Source organism: Equus asinus, chromosome 22 (genome assembly GCF_041296235.1).
Source record: "Equus asinus isolate D_3611 breed Donkey chromosome 22, EquAss-T2T_v2, whole genome shotgun sequence".
NCBI classification, from domain to species: Eukaryota; Metazoa; Chordata; class Mammalia; order Perissodactyla; family Equidae; genus Equus; species Equus asinus.
In genome coordinates, this window is record NC_091811.1 from 38,594,968 (window position 1) to 38,621,454 (window position 26,487).

Sequence of the window (26,487 nt, forward strand, 5' to 3'; positions counted from 1 at the left end):
CGATCATTTTCATGATTAGAACATTTCCAAATATCTGCTATTCTAATCTATGAAAGAGAAAAAAGTGAAATAAAAGCACAAAATCCCTAACCAAACTCTACACATCCTTATTACAGTAAATGCAATTTATTTGTTCTTAAAACCTAATACGATTTTATATGGAGGTATGCCATACACATATAAAAGAGAAAAATTAAATGAAAATGAAATAATATTATTTGTGATAATTCTGAGCAATATCACAGGCTACAAATTTAAGAGTAAAATGACATCCTCATCACACATAATGATTACATTTCTCTAAGAAATATGAGATTCAGACAACTAAATCAATACTAAAATTATGTCAAAGTAAATTCATAATAAATACCTGTACCTCTAAAAAACACATCTCACCTTGGCGGAAGGGCTGTTGATGCACTTTTAAATGCACTTTTAAATATCACATCTTGAAGTGAATGTTCTTCTTGCAGTCTGCTCTGAATCACCTGCAGCATCCTAAACACAACACAAACAAACAATAGTTTAGAAATACAGTAAGGTATACAAAGAAAGTCAACACTTTAAAAAGAACAATGGATAGCTGACTTAGCTAAGCCATACATAACATTACAGGACTTTATTCTAAAATAAAGTACCAAGTTGTTTTTTGGTCATTTCCTTGAAAGCAGGGAATGTGAGGCAGGGTGGCTAGAGGTCTAAGAGCTGGGCTCCATAAGCCTGTCTGATTCCATCAATAACGGACATGCAGTCAGGGTCACCAAGAAGGAGCTTCTGCTCACGGGAGTATCTAATTTTATCTTTCATGTATACATGAAGCAATTACAAAATTCTTACTCTTTGTCAGCCGTTGAATAAAGCGTTACAGATACAAAGAATAAGACAAATAAGGGGCCACACAACAGACGTGGTAGACTTAACGTGGGAGATTACTGGGGTATAAACCCACACCACAAGCATCCAAATCTCACTACAAATTAAGCCACGATGCCATTTAATATCACCTGATGTCTCCTTTTCCAAAGAAACCTAACCTTATTCTACTGCAAGACCATTCTAAACAAAACATACTCTACCTATAATTTCTAAAAAGAATCCTAAGACATAGGATTATAAAGACCAAAGTATACATTTGAGAACCCACGCTTAGATTTTCTTTTTAAATATACCTAGCTACAAAGAACCAATCAGCTGTAGAAGATATTTTTTACAAAATTCTTATGTTCATGATAACTTATGAAATTATTTTTTCTGAAAAACAAAACCAAGAAAAAAAGCTTTTCTTCTCTCCAGCACTTCTACCATGTTATCTCCTACCATTTTCAGCAATAACTTTATATCTTTAGATATAATTCTATTTTACCTCCTTTAATCCTATATCTTTAAATAACATCCAAAGTCATCTGCATTAAAGTTTAAACTCAACAAGTACAAAAATTATACATAGAGGGGAAGGAGGGATGAACAGACAAAACAGAGGATTTTTAGGGCAGTGAAATTATTCTATAGATAATATAATGGTGGACAAATGTCATTACACATTTGTTAAAACTAATAGAATGTACAACACCAACAGTGAACCCTAACGTAAACTATGGACTTGGCATGATAATGATGTGGCCACGCAGGTTCATTGATTGTAAGAAATGCAACATACTGGTGCTAGAGGTGGATAATGGCAGGGGCTGAGCATGTCTGGGGGCAGGGGGTATTGGGGAATTCTGTACTTCTCTGTCAATTTTGTTGTGAACCTAAGACTACTCTTAAAAAATAAAGTCTTTTAAAATATATATATATATTTAGAAAAAATTATAAACAAATATGGGTACTTAAAAAAGGAAGCAAATGTAAATGTTAATATTTCACATCCCACCATAATGATAAAATAAACATTTTCTAGAAGTGCAAGTGAGAGATAAAACACTTAAGCACCATCCACCAAGAACACTGGTAAAACAGTCCTATTTAAAATAAAAAGTCATTTTTATACTGTAAATTTAGTTCAGAATAAATCTTAAATCTAGAAACAAAAAGCAGAAATCAGAAAGGCTATGTCCAGGGTTTGAGATTTACTACTATAGGAGAGAGATTAATTGGGGTCCTAAATATTTTAAGAAAGCAGAACACCAATTGAGAGAAAACTTTTAGCGAACTCTAAAGGTAAAGAGCATTTTGGTATGCATATTCTTCAGGATGTTAAGCTATGGGTATCTCTAGTCCATTCAAGAATATTTCTTCAGAAGCAGAACATGATAATCTAGGAAGTTTATGAAGCCAGATCTCATCTTCAGATTTATATGTCTAAATAGTTAAAATCTTTGGATCTAATGCCAGCAGAAATTCAAAGCTTCATATTTTTGTGTCTTCTATTTCCAGAGTTCAACTTTTAGTGTGGGGCAGTGGGAAAAGATGTTGATGAGACCAAATTGTGTGTGTGTGTGTGTGTGTGTGTGTGTGTGTGTGTGTGTGTAACTTCTGCCTCAAATATCCAGGCTTATATTCCATATATGAAGTTACACAGAAACTCTACTATGATGGAAAACATTGTCATTTAGTAGCAAAAATGCAATCTCTGCTCCCACTTATTACTAGTCTTGAACAACGAATAAGATTCCAGATGAAAGGAGACATCACTTTAATATTTCTGGATTTAAGTAACATATTTCATCTCTGGATAGCTTTCTACTAAAAGCACTAGAAGCCCAGAGACACCTAATATTCATTCTTTTGTTCAACTATATTTGATTTCAACTTTAATTTTAAAATCTCCCCAAATGGAGAAACTGGAAATTAAAAGAGAAAAGTCTGAAATGTACTTAGGAACTAGAAAGAGAAAAAAAAGAGATGTGTCGAAAAAAATTTTTTGGGGGGGCAACCCAGTGGTTAAGCACACACATTTCTGCTTCAGCAGCCTGGAGTTCGCCGGTTCAGATCCTGGGTGTGGACATAACACCGCTCAGAAGACCATGCTGTGGCAGGCATCCCACATATAAAGGAGAGGAAGATGGGTTCGGATGTTAGCTCAGGGCCAGTCTTCCTTAGTAAAAAGAGGAGGATTGGCAGCAGACGTTAGCTCAGGGATAATCTTCCTCAAAAAAAAAATTTTTTTTTGTAATAATCTTTACTTTTTTTTCTTCTTCTTCTCCCCAAGGCCCCCAGTAAATAGTTGTATATTCTAGTTGTAGATCCTTCTGGTTGTGTTATGTGGGATGCTGCCTCAGAGTGGCCTGACGAGTGGTGCCATGTCCATACACAGGATCTGAACTGGTGAAACCCCAGGCCACCTAAGTGGAGCAAGCAATCTTAACCACTCAGCCTCAGGGTGGGCCCCTGTAATAATCTTAAGTAAAGCCTTTCTAAGCACAAGACAGCCTGGAAACCAAAAACAAAAAAAGGGAATACATGGAAGTGGGGGTGGTGGAACCACTTATAACACAGGACTAATTTCCTTATTATAAAAAGGATTTATTTAAAGTTATTAAGAAAAAAACCCAACAACCAAGCAAAATAGGCATGGGGCATGAACAAGAGTTTAATAAAAAAAGAAATACAAATGAGAAAAAAAAATCCACAAAGATCTTTAATTGATTCACAAAAAAATGCTAATTAAAACAGTTCAATACCATTCTTCACCCATCAAATTGGCAAAAGTAAGAAAAGTCTGGTTATAGCCACTGTTGGTGAGGTTGCATAGAAACAAGTACTCTCATATAGTTTGGGAGTATAAGTGAAACTATTTTGGGAAGATATTTGGCATTATCTATCAAATTTTTTTCCAGTTTTACTGAGATATAACTGACATGTAACATTGTATAAGTTTCAGTTGTACAACATATGATTTGATATACGTATATATTATAAAATGATTACCACAATAAGTTTAGTTAACAAACATCACCTCGCATAGTTACACACTTTTTTCCTTGTGATGAGAACTTATCAAAATGTTAATTAAATATCCTTTGAAGGAGAAATTCCATTTCTAGAAACTTTCTTTCTCTATGTGTACATTCACATAAGTACATAAGGAATTAGGTTCAAGAATTTTGAATGAGCATTGTTTTTAATATTAGAATCTTAGAAGCAATCTAAATGCTCATTGATAAGGATCCAATTAAATAAACCACAGTTCATCCATAAAATGGACTACTGTATGTACTGAAATGAGATGTCCAAAATATCAGGTTAGGTGGAAAAAAGCAAGTTATAGAACAAATGTATGGAATGATCCCATTTGTATAACATACAGAAAATTACACACGAACAGGAAGTTTTTAGAAGGCCACATGAGAAATTTACCTCTGGGTATTACCGCCAGTCAGCAGCACTAGGTTTACGAAACGATGAGGAGGCTTTTACCTTCACTTTATATCTTTCTACTCAAACTGAATTTTAAACAATGATCATATATTCTTTTTAAAATCTTTAAATAGTTAATAAAATTTTAAATGAAAACTAAAATGCATTTACAATTCAAAGTGCACTAGAGAAAAGATTACACATAACTTCCTAAGACCTGACAAAATTTTTGAAATTGTAAAGATTATATTATATACTCTATTCTGCTAAGACTCCATCCAAAGAAATGCCTAGACAAACATGTTAATCTATGAATTCACAATAGACAAAATGTGTTCTAGATTTCTAAGGACCATAATACTTTGTTTACTTATTACCTCTGCCACTCTTTTTGCTGTGGTGAAAGATCAAATATTACCTGAAATAAAGGAAAATATAATTACTAGCACTGCCAATTTCCCCTGGCTTTTACATTATAATTTTTAAAATTTTTCTTTGAGCAAGAAACAAATTTATAGTGTTGTTAAAAACAAGTATTCATGATTTACATTTAATCTTCTGTAAGTCAAACTAAAAAATTTAAATATGATATTTTTACTCAAAAATAGTATAAAGAAATTCTTCTAACTGAAAATAATTTCCTGTTACAGTTATCTACATTTAGATAAATGGATACAAGTTGGCAATCTATCATATGACAAAACAGTATTTTAGGACTTAAAATCATTTAAATGATGCCAGCATAAAACTTACAAATATTTTAAAAAGATAAAAAAAAAAACACCTTAAGTGTAATATTCAAGCATCCAAAGCCCATATTCTTGTCGGGAAAACACTATGATGAAATCAACAATTTTTGAAATGAACTAAACAATGGCACTGTAATTCCCAAATGCAATAATCAATAAAGAATAAATCTAGAAATTTTATCTAGGGACCATCTTCATCAATTCAAGGTCAGACTTGGTTACTTGTAGAATCAGAGGAAAATATGCAAGTTTCTCAGGGTTTGTGACAATATCCATAATTTAATTTTGCAACAAAAAGTCCACTTTTGATTCTTATTAAGGCAACTCATAACAAAAGCATATTAATTCTACTTTCAAATTTATCAGCATTATTAATTATCCGTCCATAATCAGGCCCTAACCTACTCCTCTCTTCTTACAAATCCTTGTTCTTTATTCACAGTGGAAGAATCCCTCAGTCTATCAAAAGTTCTACCTCTGTGCCTTTGGTAATTTGATTATAGCAACCTAGAACCTCCCTCTCCTGTAACTGCGACCCCCATGTCTATCTGAATTCTATACACCATATGTTCCAGGATAAACTGCCTCATCTTTCTGATTACAATGAAATTACTTTGATTACTCCTCCCACTGAACTTGTCTATAGCATGTTTCCCAACCTTTTTCACACCATAGCCCACAAGGAAAATGCTAACATCTGTAAAACACACCACGGCAAACAGATGAGGCTGCATGCACCTGCTCCCCAGCTAGCTGTGAATAAAACTATTGACAGTAGGGACTACACGATTCTTCCTTTGACTTCCCCAAACTGCTTGGTATAGTGCTTAGCACAGGTGGTACGGAACTACCTTGAGCAGGCTACCTTGAGCTAGGCACTATACTACTTACTTCTTTACCTCACTTAACCTTCCTAACAACCTGGTCAGTCTGTTGTCATCCTCTCCTTTTTGCATATAAGGAAGGAGCTCCAAAAGTTAAAAACTTTTTTCAAAATCCCACATAATAAAGGTCAGTATATAAACCCAGCTCTGTCAGATTCACCACTTTCTCACATTTTTTAAAATAATTACTTCTTTAAGTAAAGAAATAGTAATAAAACGTAATAGTAAATAGCAAAATAGTAACTATCATAGCATACTGTGTGACCATGGTTTGGAAAGAAGTAAAGTTATTAGGGTTAAGTTTTTAATAGTCAGAGTGCATATTCAAACAGTAAGAATGAAAATTATAAACAAGCAAAAGTTATTTCTTAAATAATTTTACAGTAATAATAATTCTTATTTAAATATTTAATATAAATTAGGGCAAGGGAATGAATATTACTAGAAACACTGTTAAACAAAATTACTGATAAAAAGTATACAATTAAATATTTTTAAGTTCCTAACTTTCTGGCTAAGACATGACTTTTAATATTATATGACAGTTAAATTTAAACAAAACCTTCCTATTCCACAAATGATTAGAAGAGATGGCAGAAACTGTTTACAATGACATAATCAACGATCTTGTCACAACTATGTAATTCTAACATATTCATTGGTGTCTAAAGCTACAAGGCATTATGCTTTATATTTTGTGAACTATAAAGAAGAAAGAATAAAGTTAACGGTTCTTAGGAGCTTAAAATCTAGCTAGAGAGGCAAGCTTTCCAGAAAGAAAAATATATATATCAGGGAATCAATAAATGTGAAGAAAAAAGAGTGGGACTGACAGACATTCAGAATATAGACAGAATACTATAGAAACAACATAAATAAATTTTAGAGGATAAGTTCAAGATGATTAAGTCTCCTCATAACCAAATTCTCACAATGTTCAAAGAAACATAAAAATGAGGGCACAATCTACATCATCATATTATTTTATTTTGTTGTTGTGGAGGAAGATTCGCCCTGAGCTAACATCTGTTGTCAATCTTCCTCTTTTTTTCCCTTGAGGAAGATTAGCTCTGAGCTAACCCCTGTGCCCAGCTTCCTCTATTTCGTATGTGGGCTGCCACCAAAGCTTGGCTGATGAGTGGTGTGTAGGTCCGCACCTGGGATCCAAACCTGCAAAACTGGGCCACTGTAGCATAGTGCACTGAACTCAACCACTATGCCACGGGGCCGGCCCCTATATCATCATTTTAAACCATTTTAAATTAGCATCCACACGCTGGAAATTTTCAAGAACTTATGCCAGACAGCACATAAGGGAAACTAATTCAAGAAAAGAGCCCAACACACGTAGGCAGCAAGTAAAATCCCCAATTCGGAGTAACAGAGAAACAGGTGACAAAAGATAAGAAGACTTGAGGAAGAGGCAGGCTCCATCCCAGGAAGACTTTCAGGAATTCAATCAAGTGCCAGAGACCACACAGTGAGGGCATTCCACAGTAGTGTTACTGCCAGCTTATCTGTGGCTTAGATAGTCTTCTAAATTAAGCAAGAATACTGCCACAGTTGACTGCTAATGAGGACAGTCACATCAGTTAAAGAAAGGAGGAGTCACTCTAGCTAAATTTAGCCTGTCACCAAACACAGACAAGGAGATTTGTGGTGCCCCAGTGAGCCACTCTGCCATCCTGGACCCAATCATGACTTCCTCCTTTCTTCTCAAAAACATCTGAAGCTCTAATTTGACTTAGAAGAAATTCAGTATATCTAAACTAAATACCCTTCTCCTTTCATCTAGGTATGAAGAGAAAAAGGGCCGAGGGGAGAGAGAATAGGAACTGATACACTTCAATAGTCTATTTCAATTCCCAATCACTTAATGTGCCACTTATTTCCCCATCCTAAAGATGAAAGAGAAAATACATAAACAAATTGATACAGAAAAAGATTCATTAATTTGAAAGAAGAAGTCAATCTGAGGTCTAGGGCAAATTTTCCTCTATTTATGATACCATTGCTAAAAACAAAAAGAAAGTGTTAAGTTTTTCTAATTATTTCTCAATGAGATTTAACATCCTGAAGACAGAAAAAAAAAAAAAATGAAGTGATCTGCAATATATTAGAGGTGGAAAATATAATTACTGAATTTTAAAACATAATGAAGGCATTGAAAAGAAGATTGATCCTGCTAGATCAAGGTAATCTCCTTGAACTCAGGCAAAGTCCAAAAATATGCATCTAACGTAAGAATTGATAAAGATATTGAGAACTACTGGACAAAATTCAACATCATATTATGAGAATTTTAAAAAGTAGAGGTAAAAGCATTGTTCTGAACATCATTATAGCAAATAAGCAAGCCAAAAAGACTTAAGAACTCACATCATTCAGACCATCAAGAACCAAAAAAACTAACGGGGACCCACACTTGGATATATAGGATAAATATTTGAATTTCAAAAGGAAAAGAAAAAAAAAATTGAAGTAGATAAATATGTTACCTATGAAGAAAAAAATAACTGTGCCAGGAGACAACTGAAGGAATGTACTTAAAGTTTTGAGTGCAAAATACCATAAAGCAAGAATCCTATCTTTAGCGAACCTTAAATGAATGAAAAGCAGAATGATACAGTCAGTCATGCTAGAGTCTATAAAGCACAACCCACATATTCTTGCGGATAAAGAAGTCTCAAAAAGTCCCTTCACAAAATGATAAACAAATATAAAGAAACTAAGAATAGTAGAAAATAAAAGCACTAAAACAAAGTTAAAGCTGAATAATTATTATTAAAATAGTATGAATGTAATGCAAATTAAGTTAAAGTGTTTAATAACAATAATCTAGATCTAAATTTCCAGATAATAGTTTAATATGCAGTAACATGGTACCTGAACTTGCAAGGTTCTTAACCTCATAAAAAACTACTGTGAAATCAATTTTTTTGAGCAGGGATACAGGAGTTAGGAATTACAGACTTTCAGAGTGGCAATAACAAAGTTAATTTTTCTTTAGAAATTTCTATTCAAACAGTGTGCATCAAAAGGTATAAATATATTTTGTTTCTGTAAGCTAAAAGTAATTTGGGAATCAAAACTGACCTAAGGGCTTCCTTTTTTTCCTCCACACATTCAGTTACTTCTAATCCTCCTCCATCACCTTTAGTCTTCACTCTGCAATTGTGCTTACAGAAGGGTTCACAACTGTCAATGGTAAACAAAAGAACTCAAGAATGCACGGGTAAACATGAGTACCACTATGCCAACAGAGCAAGGAGCAACTCAAAGCAGCTGAGATTTCCATGCTTTATTCTCTATAGCTTCTCTAGAGCTAGTTCTGATCATGACTTGTTATCACATGCTCCTGTGATGTGATGCCTGCCCCTGTAATGTGAAGATGTTTTTGCATAAATCAGTTATACACAACTTGTGCTATGAAGACAATAAGAGAATGTATTTCCCTAGCTTTGGGAAATCGAGGTGTGAGGGAGAAAGAAGTAAATGCATATGAAATTTCTCCTCTTAGCTACTGCTTCATTCTTGATTATGATAAGAGAAATACAGCTCAAACATTTTTAAAGACTAAAATTTGATAAAAGCAGAATATAAATAGGACACAGAACTTCCAAATCATCACTACAGCAACTACAAGAAAAAAGAAAAGGAAACTATTAGGAAGTATTAACAAAAGATACAAAATAAGAATAAGGTTATAAAACAGGTTTTAGAGGCTTATCCAAAATGCTAAAAATGGTTAGCTCTAGGCGTTGGTATTAGATATAACTTCCCTCCTCTAAATTTTTTTAAAGAACATGGATTACTTTTGAATTAAGAAAATACATTAAAAATCTAGCTCTGACAAAACTAAAAGCAAATATCAAAACTGTCTTCAAGGGAACAACTCCTTAAAGCATACTATTTAAAAAATAACATGAATCAAACTTACTGGTTCATAAACTAGACCATCTGCAGATGCAACCATTGTTTCTGCTAAATCCAATACATCTGCTCCAACATCTGAAAAGAAAAATTAGAAGTTTTACATTCTATGTTCAGAGCTAAACTATATCTGATATAAATTAAGATGACAAACAGAAAACTCATAAATATGTAGGATCACTTTCCTATACTGCTTATTTGTTCAAAGGTTAAAAGAGTAGAATTTGGAGTTTTGGTGGAGATTTTTTGAAAAATTAATAATGCTCTTTTTACTTTTTTTTTCCTTGAGGAAGATTAGCCCTGAGCTAACATCTGCTGCCAATCCTCCTCTTTTTGCTGAGGAAGATTGGCCCTGAGCTAACATCCGTGCTCATCTTCCTCTACTCTATATGTGGGACGCCTACCACAGCATGTCTTGTCAAGGAGTGCCATGTCCGCACCCGGGATCCCAACCGGCAAACTCTGGGCCCCCAAAGTGGAATGTGCGCACTTAACTGCTGCGCCACCAGGCCAGCCCGTCTTTTTACTTCTTGCTCAGTAAAAAGGATGACGAAGAATCTCATGGTGAAAGCATAAACTTTACTGAACTGAAGAGCTTTGAAAAAATTGGCAAGAACCTAATCACAAGTACTAAATAGCAGCTAAAGAAAATATTAATTACAAGAATTATTTTTAGAGATTAAAAGAAATCTTAAGGCAAAGCTGACAACTTTTCAAAAATCAACAAATAGGAAAAGTTTATTTTGAAAAAGCTAAAATTTTAATGGTATTCAAACATGTAAAATAAAGCAAAATATGATATATTCAGTATTAACACTAACTCATAATTTAGATACAAAGTATTTCTTTTCTCTTAAAACCATCAACATAAGGAAAAATAAATGGAAAAGGAAGAGACTATTCCTTCTGAAATGAAATCTCCCAGAAATTAACCTCCTTAATTGGATAAAATTATTTCACACTTTAAAAAATTTTCTTTGAACTAGTGAATTCTCTACTTTTCAAGCAATAATTTAAAACATCTCTTTCTTGCAAAAGGGTCCTCAATTTTGAGAGCAGTATTAATTCAAACATTATCTATCTGGCATTTAACCTTTTTCCACTTCTACCAGTATAATCAAGAGAAGCCAGTGAAGAAACCAGAAAAGGGTAACATCACTATTAACTTCAAAGACTTGGATCTGTATGTTAATGAGCAAGAGTGAAAGCAAAGGGTGGTAAACCGAATCGGCGAAACCGGGCATGTCTGCGGAGCCTGGGAGGTAAAAACTGGTACTCCAAACAAAAACACACTAAAGGATATACCTCAGCTAGAACTCTGATTCACAACAACTTCCTCCAGCTTTCTTTTATTTTAACTGTACTAGTGTGAAAGTTAAATCTCTTCTCTTTATGGAAAAGAAATTTAAAGAATATAAGCTGAGGAGAAAAACAACATACATTATTAAATAACACTACAATAGCATCTTAAGATATCATAAAGGAAAAATAAAGTTAAAACATATCCAATGGTTTTACTAGCAATTGTTTAAACATAAACTATATATGGATTCATCAGGTTAAAGGTGTACTTACATTGACACTTCATGGCAACAGTAATATCTATATTGATTCTCAATTTGCTAAAAGACAAAAATGAAACAGTACCTGCCAATTAATCAACACAACATGAGGAATATAAATCAACTGATCCATGTAAAATTGATTTTAAACAGAATAAAATATGTCGACTAGAATTTGAATAGCATTTCTTATGGCCAAAACAAAGGTACTTTAAAAGTAAAAGTTCTATTTTGCAATTATTCCAAAACCCTTTCTGATTTCACAGGTTCTTAACACAGTATCTTTCAATTTAATAATGTCAACTCTAAATTAACAACTCCAAGCAACTCAGAAAAACGTCTTACCCTATTTACATAAACTTTATATAGAATATTCCTTTAAGAATGTAAAACTTTCAAAATCAAGAGTCAGGAATTACAAGTCTTTCTACTCTGTTTATCAAATAAATAGCAGACATCAGGCATTATGCCTGGTGCTGTACAAACACTATCTTCTTTATTCTTTACCACAGACCCATAAAGTGGACAGCTTCGCAGTTCTACAGACAAGCCAGTGGTGTTCAGGGGTGTGGAAACGCCTGGCTTAGGATCACAGAACCACTGAAGTGGCATATTCGAGACCAGGTCTGTGTGACTCAGGAGAAATGCAATCAAAGTGCCAAAAACATCCTCTGATACTTATAGTTTTCCACAGCCTTTCTAAAAGCCTAAATCAATACTTTATTTTCAAATGATTAGTCCAAATCAAATTAATTTTCAAATATCAGAATTAATTAAGCACCATGAATAACAGAATGAGTACAATTAATATCAGTCCTGTCGTGTGCTTCCTATCAAAATCTTTTTACTCTCACAATTTTCATCTAGTTTCAGAATACAAATTATTAGAGCTTCATAGGGTCCTGAAGTTGTCTAGAGTTCAAAGTGTGCTCCAAATAACCCTGGGGTTTGGGCTCAGGAGACACTGGAGGAAGCAGAGGAGGAGGCCAAGCAGACAAGCTTCTGGGCATCCCCACTACACTTATGAGGTGAACTACAGAAGACTTCATTTGGAAAACATAAAAAGTACTTCACTGTGCTAAAAACAAACCAAATAAGAAACAATAAATTCTTTGAAAACTAATGGTATCAAGAATAATATTCATGTTATAGCTGGAGAAACTGAGGCCCAAAAGAAGTCAGTTGTGTGACCTGCCCAAGATTACACAACAATTTACAAATGTTGACTGACTTAATTCTCATTAACCTTATGAAGAAGGTACTGTAATTATTACGTCCATTTTACAGAAAAGGAAACCGAAGCATCCGCAGAGTTAGATTTAGCAGTTTCCCCAAAGTCTCACAGCTAGTAGATGGCAAAGCTGCAACTGGAATTGAGAAGTGAATGTCTCCCCCTTATCTAGTGCCAATCTTAACATCACAAACCTGTTATCTTTCATCAATTAAAAAATCCAAATAATACAAATAAAATAAAGTATATTATGTCTCTTAATTATGGCACTATATTTTCAAAGGTTTAAAAGTGATGCTATTTACATTAAAATTTAGTTTAGATACAATTCATAAAAGTCAAGTTATAAATGTATAAAATGTATCTTTAAACAATTTATTTTCCAGCTCACACAGATCAGCAAGATATTTCAAAATCTAAAGTGTAAACAGTTTCAAAACACTAAATAATTTCCATCATTTCAACATCTAAGGAAAATATACTGTGTTCTCCTAACCTTTGTAAACAAGTGCATATTAAATCAGAAAACCTCTCTTTTAGAATTTACCCAGTATTCAAATGATTCTAATATGTTTCACTTACTAAGTGCAATTAATGAGAATTTTTCTGGACTATCTCTTCAAAACTAAAATAAACCAAGTATAAAAGGTTAGACTTTTTTGTTAAAGATATATTATCTTTTAAATAATTTGAATCTAAATGTATTTCAAAGAGAAAAAGATAGTTACCTAGAAAAATCCTTGTCTACTTCATATTCATACTTCATCCATGTATCTTGATATACTGAAAATTCCATTATGGTTAATAAAGCCATAGTGGTAAATGCTATTAGAGAAACTGAGAAATACAACAAAAACAAAATTAAAACAATTTTTAAAAAGTAAACAAGAAACTATTTTCAATGAGATTAAGATTAGCAAAGAATGCCCTAATATGATTGCCATGTGAATGAATACTCAAAAGATTTTTCTTAAAATGTTCATTATAGATTTTTTCTAAAACATCTTGAAAATGAAGATTTAATGGGCACAAACAGCTGAACTATTGAGAAAGCAGTTTATTTCTTCAATATTAAGAGCATCTCTCACTAAACAAATTTGCCAAAATTTTACAAAACACAAAACTTCTACTTTCTCATATATAGTAGTGTCACAGATATGATAAATGATGAAAGTAAGCACAAGTTTTACAATACAAATTTGAAAGTAGTATCCTCATAATTAAAAATGTATCCATGCCTGTAACCCAATTTGAAAAGAACAAGACTAGCCTAACTTCTTAGATCCTGAAAAGCACAAACAATCTATGTGCCAGAAACTCAAATAACATCTCCAAACCCCTAATAAAATGCTCATCTCCTTTGGAATCACCTAAATATATCACTTCATTTTATGAAAGCAAGTGAAAGATCTGACAAAAAGGAAAGAACTATTATATACTATGACAAAACACACTTAAAATGGATTGTGCAACAAGAACTTGCACTATTTTCATTAATAAAACAATCACAAATGATTATAAATAATAAGCAACCTATTACATACTCTAGCAAGTGAAATGTCAATCTTACGTGACAAATATATTATTTTATTAGCTCTTCATGGGGAAAGAAATAGTAAATATTGTTATAGTTGCCTATTTTTCCTATATATTTCACTATTTTTTTTATTTAACAAATACTTCTATCTGTACCAGGTACTGTTCTAAGCATCTCACAAATATTAACTTATTTAATTGCTACAGCAATCCTATTAGGCAAATACTGATTGATAGCATTCTCATTTCATGGAAAAAGAAATTAAAGCACAGATGAAGCGAGTACTTCTCAAGGTCAAATAGTGAGGAAGGGGCAGAGCTGGGATTTAAATCCAGACGGTCTGCTTCCAAAGTCTCACCTCTAAACTATTACCCCATGCTGCCTCTCTTCAATAATGTGAAACCTAAGAATTTTTATTATAATGTCTAAATTGATATATTCTTTTTTTTTTTGAGGAAGATTAGCCCTGAGGTAACTTCTTCCAATCCTCCTCTTTTTGCTGAGGAAGGCTGGCCCTGAGCTAACATCATGCCCATCTTCCTCTACTTTATACGTGGGATGCCTACCACAGCATGGCTTGACAAGCTGTGCCCTGTCTGGACCCGAGATCTGAACCAGTGAACCCTGGGCCGCCAAAAAGCAGAACGTGTGAACTTAACGGATATGCCACCAGGCCAGGCCCAAATTGATTTATTCTTAATTAAAATAAGACTGAGGCAGTTTCAACATCATTAAATAACTTCTTCCAAGTTTAATTCTATTTATATATAATCTTGTTAATATAATTATACAAAACTCAAGAGCACCAAAGCATTAAAATTGGATTAATTTGCACAGTAATGTTGTAATAAACACTGCTAAATGCACAGACTGCACTGGGTTAGATGCCAAAGAGAATACATATAAGAATACAATTAGAGGAAACAGTGTGACATGAGGACAGACCAGTTACAAAGTTACTGCACAATTCATTGATGAGTTCTTCCTCATGGCTACATTTCTGTACGTTGTTGACTATAGTACTCAGAAGTTGTACTTAGTGAAGGAGTTTTAACTTGAATTCACCTGTACCCCCACTGGCTGAAGTCTCTACATAGCTGTCAGGAACCTTCGGAAAGGCATCCAACTCTTTCACCAAATTCAAGGTTTTTTTCCGATTCAGTCGCCTCATCTTCAGGAAAACCTTCTTCTTCTTTCATATAGTCATGCTAAGGAATAAATAATAAATGAATCCTCTAAAAAGATTAAAAGGTTTCTTTTGTTTTTAGATAACTGACAAATGTCCTTGGAACAGCTTAACATTCTCATTCCTCCTTGAGAAAAAAACGTTAACGCTTATCCACACCTCTCCTTTCTCCACACCCACCCTGAAAGTACTACTGAAAAAAAAAAGAGTGAAAAGCAATTCAATCATATTCTTAATATTTAAATATACAAATTAAAATATGAAAATTTTTCTCCTATTAAATTAACAAATATCTAAAAATAATATATTCCTACTGAAGGAAGACAATGAAGTAAAACGGGCATGCTCACACACTGCTAACAAGAACATAAACATTCACCACTCCCCTTCTGACTAAGTCAATTCCTTTTTTAGGAATGTATCCTAAGGCAATAATCTGGGTTGCACACAAAAATTTGATTGTGAGGATATTTCTCAAACTGTTATTTTTAAATATTGAAGACAGAAACAAATTCCTGGTATCCAATATACAAATAAAGACAAATTAAAAGCTAGGAATCTATATAGGAACTGAAAACCTTACAGAAGAAAACAGTTAATGACATAAGAAAATACTTACGATACATTAAGAAAAGACTACAAGGCCATATGGGTCCAGTTTTAAGAAAGATGGGGAAAGATATACAAGAGATAAATTGAAAGTCTATACACAAAAATATTACAAGTAGATCACAGTTAGGATTTTAACTGTCTTCTCTAAAAAATTTTGGACATTTCAAATTATCTATTTTTACAATAAAAATATTATTTAAAAATTGACTGCTTGCTGTTCTTTTCTTGATTGCATGCCAAGTACACATGAAATGTTATAAAGCCATAAAAATAACTGAATCCTCAAATATTTATACACTTTTTATGACTGATTTAGATAAGTAATACTCTAGGTGATACTATAAAGCATTGCCAGAAATCAAAGTTGTATTAACAAAATCAACACCTAACAGCAGAATAAATCAAATGGCTGCAGAAGTTACTCAAAGAGAAAGAATGTCTCCAGAAGAAGGCAGAAAGACTTGTCTGAGATCCAACGGGTAGGATTAATACAGAAAGAATAGGCCATAGAAAGGGCATTCATGGAGAAAAAGGAGTCAGAGAAGTAAAAACTGGCAGCAAACATGAATGCTGTCCAAGAGAGCAGGCCCTAACCAGGGCACCACTAATTAGTCGGCGAAAGAGCCACTGCCCTAAAGTGAAGTTGGATGTATTAACAGGCTAATTTCATTTGCCATTAAAAACATCCAACTATCTCGCCTTGCTGATACCGTGCTCACAAAGTGGGCTTCAGATTCTAATTATGCTTCTCATGTGTATGGTTTCCCTAAGGAAAAAAGAACATATAGACAAAACACATGATAGCTTCTGATCCCCATGACAGTTATAAAACTGGTATTCTCATTTGTAAATTAAGCTTCTAACTTTTTGTTAGGCAAAAGCCATGCTCCCTAAGTTTGTTCAACTCAGAGTGTAATCAAATTTATTTTCTTTACCTACTTAGTAGTAACTGCATCAAGATTGATCTTTCTTCAATCTTTCAATTTCTATTCATTCTTTCCTATTGGAGTTAAATATCAAATATGTTCAAGCCTCTTCTCTTTAAAAGGAAACTCTCCACTTAAGCTCCAGTCCAACTATAGATCTCTAGCTGCATACCTATAGCCAAACTTAAAAGAATGAGCTGTCCTCATCCCTCCACTGTAACCACGTCCTCACCACAGGCTCACCTCTTAACTCAATTTGCTCTCAGCAAGGTCATTAGCAACTTCCTTAGTACTAAAGCCAATGGACACTTTTTAGTCCTTAACTAATTTTGCCTCTGAGAAACTACAGTTTATCACTTCTTTTTCTTCTTGAAACAGTCCTTTACCTTGGCTTAAGTAATACTAAACTCCTGATTTTCATTCTAGCTCTAAGACTTTCTTTGGCTTGCTTTGCAGACTTCTCAGATCCTCACTAGGCCCTCCTCCCAACCTCCACACTTTCCCCAAGTGATCTCCCATCCCTTCCATTTCCATCTACATGTTTATTCCTCCCAAATCTTTACTCCTACTCCAAAGCTTTCTGCAGACATGTCTATCTTCTTGCCTTCTACGCATTTTCATTGGGACATTCCAAACACAATTCAGATTCAACAAGTCCAAAAATGAATGCCTCACCCTACGAAACCTGCTTCTCCTCCTGTGTCCCTACCTCAGCTAATGATGACACTACGCACTCAAAAGCACAAACCAGAAACAAAGGTTCCATTCTTAGACTTGAGCTCTTCCTAAATTTCTCTTAAATCTGTCTTCTCTTTTCCAGGCCCATCGGGAAGTTCCTTATTTGGACCCTAGTCCCGCTGCCACAATCTATTTGCATTGCTTCGACAAACTCCAATCTTCAATCTTGCAATTCACTCCTCACACTACAACCAATAATCTTTTTAATAGTACATAAAACTGATCATATAAATTTTCTTTCAAAATCTTTGTATAGGTTCCCCTTACATTTAAAGAGTTTGGAATCTATCCCAACACAGTTTACAAAGTTGTCAAAAAACAGGTCCTGCTTATTTCTCTTCAAACCCAATCCCCCAAAGTCTTAAGTTCCAGCCAAACTAAATCACTTCCTATTCCTTAAATACACTGTTCTCTCAGCCAGAAATATGGTTGCTCCCCCCTCCCACCTCTACACTTGGCCAAGTCCTACTTACTCTTCAAGTCTCAGTCTAGACATCTCTCTTTTGAGGGGAAAAAAAAACCCTATGATCTCAAACATATTAGTTACAATATGTGCTCCTAGAACACTGTGCCTTTATCACACTATTTCTAATTCCTTGTTTAATTTCTATCTTCTCCACTGTTAATGTTAGGGCAAGAACCACGTCTAACTCGATCTTTTTATCTCCAATGCCTGGCACAGCAGGTATTTGATAAATACTTATGGAAGAAAGGAAAAAAGAAAGGGAAGGATAGAAAGAGGGAGGAAGGGAGGAAGGAAGGAAGTTTTCCCAAACAAGGAAGAAAGGAAGGAAATTTCCCCAGAAACACCCATGGTAGCACAGCTTTCCAACCAAAACAAACTGTCATACTTAGATAGGTAAATATATAAAAATATAAGATCCACCAGGACAAGAATTTTTCTGTTTTGTTCACTAGCACATAGAACGGTGGTTGGCACATAGTAGGTATAGCATTGTTGAGCAAATAAATAACATTGTGAATTTTACTTCCTAAACTTTCTATATTTTTATAAGCTTTATAAATGCTTTCTTTTTTTTTTAAAGATTTTATTTTTTCCTTTTTCTCCCCAAAGTTCCCCGATACATAGTTGTATATTCTTCGTTGTGGGTCCTTCTAGTTGTGGCATGTGGGATGCTGCCTCAGCATGGTTTGATGAGCAGTACCATGTCCGCACCCAGGATTCGAACCAACGAAACACTGGGCCGCCTGCAGCGGAGCACACGAACTCAACCACTTGGCCATGGGGCCAGCCCCTATAAATGCTTTCTTTTAAATTATATGTAAGTATAAGGATATGGCAAGCAGCTAGTTACTTTTACAAACCCTATAACAATTCATACAACCTATTCAGCATTCCTCCCTTAAAAGTGTAGCTAGTATATCCCATTTGGCTACCTCCCAGCCTTTAGCTTCTTCTTTCCCTATTTTCCACAATTATTATTCTAGAATGAGGCACCTTGCCACTCTGCTACTCCTCCTGTCCAATTCTTGTTAGCTCAGCACTAACCTACATCCAAGAAACCCTATCTCCACTACCTGCCACTCTACAGAGCCACTGTTCTGATACGAACAAGTTGTCCATAACTTCTAGCTTTTCTAAAAGCAATCCTTTTACCTGCTCTGTTTATGAAGCCTGACGTTCTCCTGGTGGTAATTCTCTTCGAGTCTTTACTTCATTTCTGAGACACACAGGTAAAGAAGTAGCATGTTTTATCATGATTTTTCAATCATCTTCCCTTTTCAAGTCTATCTTCTAATAATAATAATAAACACATATAGTACATAGAATTATAGCTTTCATATTATATGGTAAGTATTATTTGAAGCACTTTATATATTAATTCATTTAATCCTCTAAACGACTCTATGAAGTAGATAATATTTTTATTCTCATTTATACATAAGGAAACTGAGGCACATAACAGTCAAGTAATTTTCGCAGGGTCACACAGCAGGCAGTAGAACCTGGATTCGACCCCAGGCAGCTTGGCTCCAGAGTCCATGCTCCAAACCACAGTGTACACTGACTCTCACCTCAGTATTTATCATCTTCTCCTAACATCTGGATATATTTACAATTTCCTTAATGCCTTCAGCACCTGGATCATTCAGTATGCTTCTCTTCTTCCCCATCCCATCAGCATCCTTTGGAACTCACAACCCTATGACACTCATCCTGTGGCATTTATTCACAATGATAACCATTTTACCATGCAAGTGTAACAGATCTTCTACTCCTATGACTTCCAGCTTAATTCTACGCAAAGCCACACACAAGCAAAGCCATGTTTTGGCTCCTCTTAACTTTTTTTATTTTTGAGGAAGATTAGCCCTGAGCTCACATCCGTGCCCATCTTCCCCTACTTTACATGTAGGACACCTGCCACAGCATGGCTTGACAAGCGGTGCCATGTCCACACCCGGTATCTGAACTGGCGAACCTGGGCCGCCGAAGCAGAACGTGTGAATTTAACCGCTGCGCCACTGGGTCGGCTCCTCCTCTTAACTTTTAAAGGTGTTCCACTTGGGGCTGGCCTGATGGCACAGCAGTTAAGTTCGCACGTTCTGCTTCTCGGCGGCTGGGGGTTCACAGGTTTGGATCCCGGGTGCAGACATGGCACCACTTGGCAAAAAGCCATGCTGTGGTAGGCATCCCACCTATAAAAAAGTAGAGGAAGATGGGCATGGATGTTAGCGCAGGGCCGGTCTTCCTCAGCAAAAAGAGGAGGATTGGTGGTGGTTAGCTCAGGGCTGATCTTCCTCAACAAAACAAAAACATAAACAAAATAAAGGTGTTCCACCACTAAAATCCAAAACACTACTTTCCCTCTCTGAGAAGAGTCAATCATCCTTCCTGCACTTTAACTTCCTGAGGAGGACAGAATCTGCTCTGCCTTTTCCTTGGTCTCCTCTCAGTTACCCAGTTCCATTGCTCCCATTCCCACTCTACTTGGCTCTCCAAGCAACGTGGTCAGTGATTTTCAAAAATGCATTTAGAAATACCCTAGATCAGCAGTTTCCAGAAGTCACTGCCATTCCATTACAAAATTTTCTAGTCTGTACCTAAATTAAAAAACAAGGACAATGTAGGAATTTTTTTAAAAGCTAAATTTATTCAATTTAAAAACGTGTCCTTTATTCTGAGATTATTTCTCCCCTTTTTTGTGTGTCAAAATGTCCTTTCTTTTATGAAATAATAAAAGTAGAGAACAGAGGATTTTTGTTTGTGTTGTTTTTGAATGTCCTTCTTTAGGAAAATTAAAAACTGAAATTCGACATCAGTCCCTAAATACTGTCCCTTTCCCCGTTTTTTCTATATATTTTTTGTACTTGTCCACAAAAGCTAAAAATTTGGGAGCCACTGCATCAGATTCCTTTGCCCACTGGGTTGGTATTGCTCTTCATACTTTGACAATCTCCAGTACCATATCTGTTTTCTTTGATTTCTCTCCTAAATTGCTGTGTATATTAAAAAACAAGACAAAAAACTCCAGGAAGTCACTTGATAACAGCTGAGACTAAGACAAAGCTTCCAAAAACTGCATAAGACGTAAGAAATAATCTTTCATGCTGGAACACAGACACACATTATCACACCCAATCTAAGTCATGTCATACAGCCCATATTTCATCACTGTGTCCACTTGAATATAATGAGACTATCAGATGCTTTGCCAAAACTAAAATATAGAATTCATGATCCTTTTTACACTCTGCTCAATTAAGTTTAATTACTTCTCCAAACAAAAATGGAGACATAATTTATCTCCTGCTACCCACATTTTATGAGCTAACTTGTATTTTTAATATATATTTGGCAATATGAGAAATATTCAATTGGTTAATACATGTGGCCATGTTGTGGATTGACCTATGTTCCCCAAAAGGACATATTAAAGTCCTAACCCCTGGTATCTGTGAATGAGCCTTATTTGGAAATATTTGGTCTTTGAAGATACAATTTGTTAGGATGAGATCATACTGGATTAAGGTGGCACAAAATCCAATGACTGGTGTCCTTATAAGAGGGCCATGTGAAGACACACAGACACAGGGGAGAACGCCATGTCAAGACAGAGGCAGAGATCAAAATGATGCAAAGTCAAGATGCTCCCACATAGACCAAGGAGCGCTAAGGACTGCCCAGATGTTAGAAGAGGCATGGAAGGATTCTTTCCTAGAGCTATCAGAGGGAGCATGGCCCTGCCAACACCTTGAGTTCAGTCTACTAGACTTTAGAAATGTGAGAGAAGAAATCTCTCTTTTTTTAAGCCATCCAGTTTCTGGTGATTTGTTATGGCAGCCCTATGAAAGCAATACAAGCCATGAATAAGGATGAGAAAGGAGACAGGACAAATATTATCCAGGCCATCACTGAACTTCAGAAATGAAAAGCAAACTACAACTTAGCTGTAATTTTAAATTACTTAACTATACTGCATTAGGATACAATAAAAAAAATTTTATGAAAGATAACTTAGTTTCACTTTACAAACACTATATATCCAAAAGAAGCACTAATCCTTTTTTCTTTAAAACTTACTTTTTACAACAGTTAAATGTTTTTAAAATTGTTTATCCTAACATAATTCAAATAAATCTAATAACCTTCTGAGTGATAAAAAAGGTTTAGCTGGAAGCCAAATAAGAGTATAAATGTGAATTTTGTGATCAGAAGTACTTGGGTTACTATCTAGGCACTTACCAGCTGTGTGACAAATTTGGAAAGATCCTCAACTTCTCAGAATCCTTTCTTATAATTTTATTTTAAAAGAGGGGGGCCTGCCCCATGGCCGAGTGGTTAAGTTCGTGCGCTCCGCTGCAGCGGCCCAGGGTTTCACCAGTTCGGATCCCAGGCGCCAATATGGCACCGCTCATCAGGCCATGTTGATGCGGCGTCCCACATGCCACAACTAGAAGGACCCACAACTAAAAATATACAACTAGGTACCAGAGGGTTTTGAGGAGAAAAAGGAAAAATAAAATCTTTAAAAAAATAAAAATAAAAAGTAAAAGGAGGTGGGGCTGGCCCCGTGGCCGAGTGGTTGGGTTCGTGCGCTCTGCTGCAGGCAGCCCAGTGTTTCGTTGGTTCGAATCCTGGGCACAGACATGACACTGCTCATCAAACCACGCTGAGGCAGCGTCCCACATACCACAACTAGAAGGACCCACAACGAAGAATATACAACTATACAACAAAAGGAAAAAATAAAATCTTAAAAATAAATAAATAAATAAATAAAAGGAGGGGGGTATTAATGGTTATGTCATAGTTTTTAATCAAGAGAAAAATGATTCATTTGATAAATGTCTGTTTCTAATTCTGAAAAGAAATGCAAAGACTTGCAGGATATTTGAGATTTATGTTAAGGTCCTTGAGGATAGTGGGAGAGTATTGGAGGTTAGTTAATAATATCATGAATAGACCGAGGATGATATAAATTGATAGAATAAAAGTTAAGAGAAAAGACTGCAGAGCGATGGCAACACAACAATTTGGAAGCGCCTAGTAGCAATGTGAAGCAAGGACAAACACAATCCTCCTCAAAGAATGGCTTGACTATAGTAACTACTGGGGCCGGCCCGGTGGCACAGTGGTTAAGTGCGCACGTTCCGCTTTGGTGGCCTGGGGTTTGCCAGGTGGGATCCCGGGTGTGGACATGGCACTGCTTGGCAAGCCATGCTGTGGTAGGCATCCCACATATAAAATAGAGGAAAATGGGCACCGATGTTAGCTCAGGGCCAGTCTTCCTCAGCAAAAAGAGGAGGATTGGCAGCAGATGTTAGCTCAGGGCTAATCTTCTTCAAAAAAAAAAAAGCGTACAAAATTGAAGTAACAAGTATAAGGAACATGTGAGGAAAAGGTCCTGGACAAATGAAATATATTTACAAGAGAATGAACGTCCCCCAAAGCAAGGAGAATGGGATAACAAGGCATCTAGAGCAGTAGAACTGACGTAGACTGTGATAACACTACAGGGAGTAGTAGAAAGGAGGAATTTGTACCTTAGTAATTAAGACACGATAAAACGTTTAAGAAAGCAAGCACTTGGAAGATAGAGACTAAGGACTTATTAACCATACAGAACAAAGAGTGTTTAATCAATCTGGAGCCAGAAAGAAATTACTTTAAAAAGTGTCTTTTTCAGTCTATATTTTGACTGCGTAACAGGTCAACATTTTGTAACAACAGAAGTTAGAAAACAAAAATGATAAAATAAGAAGAGCTAACACTTACCGAATGCTAACTGTATGCCAGGCATGGTTCCAAGTACTCTGCATGTTTTAAATCATTTAATCTCACCAACCACCTTATGAGTTAGGTATTATTCTTATTCCAATTTTGCAGATAAGGAAACTAAGACACAAAGAGGTTAATGTGCCCATCATGACACCAAGGGGCAGAACCAAAATAAATATTGGAAAACTATGAAATAGAATTTGTAGCAGGCATAGACTGCCTAAAAGTAACTTCTGTTAAAAATAAGTGTCACTATTTTTTCCAATTAAATCACTAACCCCCAAAGAAAATCAATAATTTATGCTTTTTTCTAATTCTTTTGTTGTTGTTGTTGTTCCAGACTAGGCCTGAATTCTTTTGAGAGATCTTTTAAGCATGATATATTTTTATGATTTGCACCCACAAGCCATTACAACACTCAGTTGTGTACTAAAGTTTATTATTAAAAAGAAATTCCTCCCCCGCTCCCCTCCCATAAGTATGGAATTTCTTTTTCGCATGCTTTTCCTCTAACAGAAGTGGAGTAATCGCACGATTTAAATAACTTAAAGATATCGATAACCAAATTAAGCAGACAAGCATACCTCCCGAATTGTTCAGTGAACAACCCTGACTCATTTCTGTATAATGGCTGTACTGTGTACTAGAGTTCAATCTATCAGGCTAGGCAATTACTTGAAATACTTAAGTACAACTTCAAACAAATGAATAAATCCTGTTTTTAGTGTATGTTTAATTGCTTCTGAAAGCCAGTCTTGCAACATTTTAACAGACATTATGTAACCCTGCGTTAAGTCTCGGGGGCACTAAATCCTAAATACAAAAGTTACTTCAACGTGTCTTCTCAAGCACTGACCTATCCACTCTACACACTACCGTTACCCAAGGCTATGTGCTACCACGAGTCGACACGTTACCTTCTGAGGGTTTCTTAACCCTCGAGGGATTAGGAAAAGTCGCGACACTCGGAGCTGTCTCCTAAGCATCTCGCCCAGCCCTGCCCCTTTCTCAGCTTCCCAGGCGGCGTGCGAAACTCTCCTTCCCGGCGAGGCCAAGACCTCAGTCTTTCTTAAAAAGAGAGAGCAACTTGCTGCCAAGAATTTGGTGTTTGTATGAAGAGGGGTGGGGAGCCAGACGCCCGGGAGGATGGGGACACGATCCGGCTGCTCTGCACGCGGGACCCCCCTCGCCTGCGGACGGGAGGAGCCATCGGCCACTGTGAGAAGCAACGGGTCCGGGTCAGCAGCCGTCGGGGCAGCACCGAAACTCCTTCAAATTGCAAGACAGCGCACGGCCCGCAGAGACCGGGGCTCCCGGGCGCAGCGCTGCCCAGGGTCCTGCCAGTAACGCCCCCGGGGGAAGCGGAGCGGCTCCCGGGCCGGCCCGCTCTCCAAAGGAGAGCGATGAACACGGGGAACCAACGCCAGGACAGGCACTCAGTCCCCTTAACCACATTCATGCCCTGAACAGCCCTGGAACAACCAAGGGAACAGCACCCGGCGGGGTTTCAATATTTTACCTTGTGCTACGGTCCCAGCCGACCGCCATGTTTCACAGAAGCCCGGGTCGCCCGGGCTCCCGTTTGCCCAGAAATATCGCGAGAACAAAAGCGACTAACACCGCTGAAAACGTCAAATAGGAGACGATGCCGAGTTCTCGCGATAATTCCCTCTGCTGACGAAGTGCAAGTCAAGAGGTCAAGATGAAAGGGGCGTGGCTAAGCAGAACGGAGGTTGAAACTTACTTTAGGTGTAACCACGTGGCCGGTAAACAATCAGCTTCTCCAGGGAGGCCGAGGTTACTTTCCGACTCACACTTAGGAGGCCTTAGGATGAATCTCAACTCCTCATGCCGTACTTCATTACTAACGAGAGCCTTGGGCGCAGGAATTTATCGTTTACAACCCTAATACGTATCCTTCCACTCTGCACCACGTTTTGTGCCTTTTCTGTCTTTACACCCGTGTTTTCTCTTGTCCGAACATTTAAACTTCCTTTTCCAGGCATAGGTAACGCTCTTAATTATTTGTTCAATGTTTTTCTTGTCTTCCAGAGAGTAAGCTCCGTAAGAAAGCACGTCTGCCTTCCTCACCTTTATATCGCCAGCACCTACTGTGCGCTCAAGTATTTGTTGAGAGAGAAAATTAATACTTCATCTTTTCCAAACACTTCATAATATAAGTGATAGAAGGAACTTTGGAAAGAAGGGTTAAATGAGAACTGCTCAAGAATAAGCCCACCTGTCACCAGATTTTCCAAACATTTGAGATTTTAATTTTCTGATTTATTGACCAAAACAGTCTTAGAAAGGTATGACTATTGCTTATACAGTAAGCACTGTTTTAAATGCTTTACTTGCCTTATTTAATCCTTAAAACTGTAAGATAATACTATTACCTTCCTGTTTAATAAGTAAGCAAATTGAGTCAAATGGCAGCTAAGTAGATTTACCCAAAGGCACATAGCTGGGAGAGGCAAAGAAATCTTGACCACAACACTAAATTGTCCTTCAGAGGAGCAAACCACATCATTTTATTTAGTGAATTAATGTCTATTGAATATAAAATTTCACTAAATTGAAACTACC

General features: G+C 36.1%; 1 protein-coding gene across 1 annotated transcript in view; it reads right to left on the reverse strand.

Annotated features, from left to right (window-relative positions):
* Positions 1–25,561, reverse strand: part of ERGIC2 (ERGIC and golgi 2) — a 40,287-nt gene extending 14,726 nt beyond the window's left edge. The window contains exons 1-7 of the mRNA XM_014843834.3: positions 25,421–25,561; positions 15,261–15,403; positions 13,387–13,495; positions 11,441–11,487; positions 9,873–9,943; positions 4,677–4,717; positions 397–498 (exon numbers count right to left, since the gene is read on the reverse strand). Of these exons, the coding sequence (XP_014699320.3) occupies positions 397–498; positions 4,677–4,717; positions 9,873–9,943; positions 11,441–11,487; positions 13,387–13,495; positions 15,261–15,366 (476 nt within the window). The 5' untranslated portion in view covers positions 15,367–15,403; positions 25,421–25,561. The remainder of the gene's footprint in view (positions 1–396; positions 499–4,676; positions 4,718–9,872; positions 9,944–11,440; positions 11,488–13,386; positions 13,496–15,260; positions 15,404–25,420) is intronic.
* Positions 25,562–26,487: the final 926 nt, after the last annotated feature.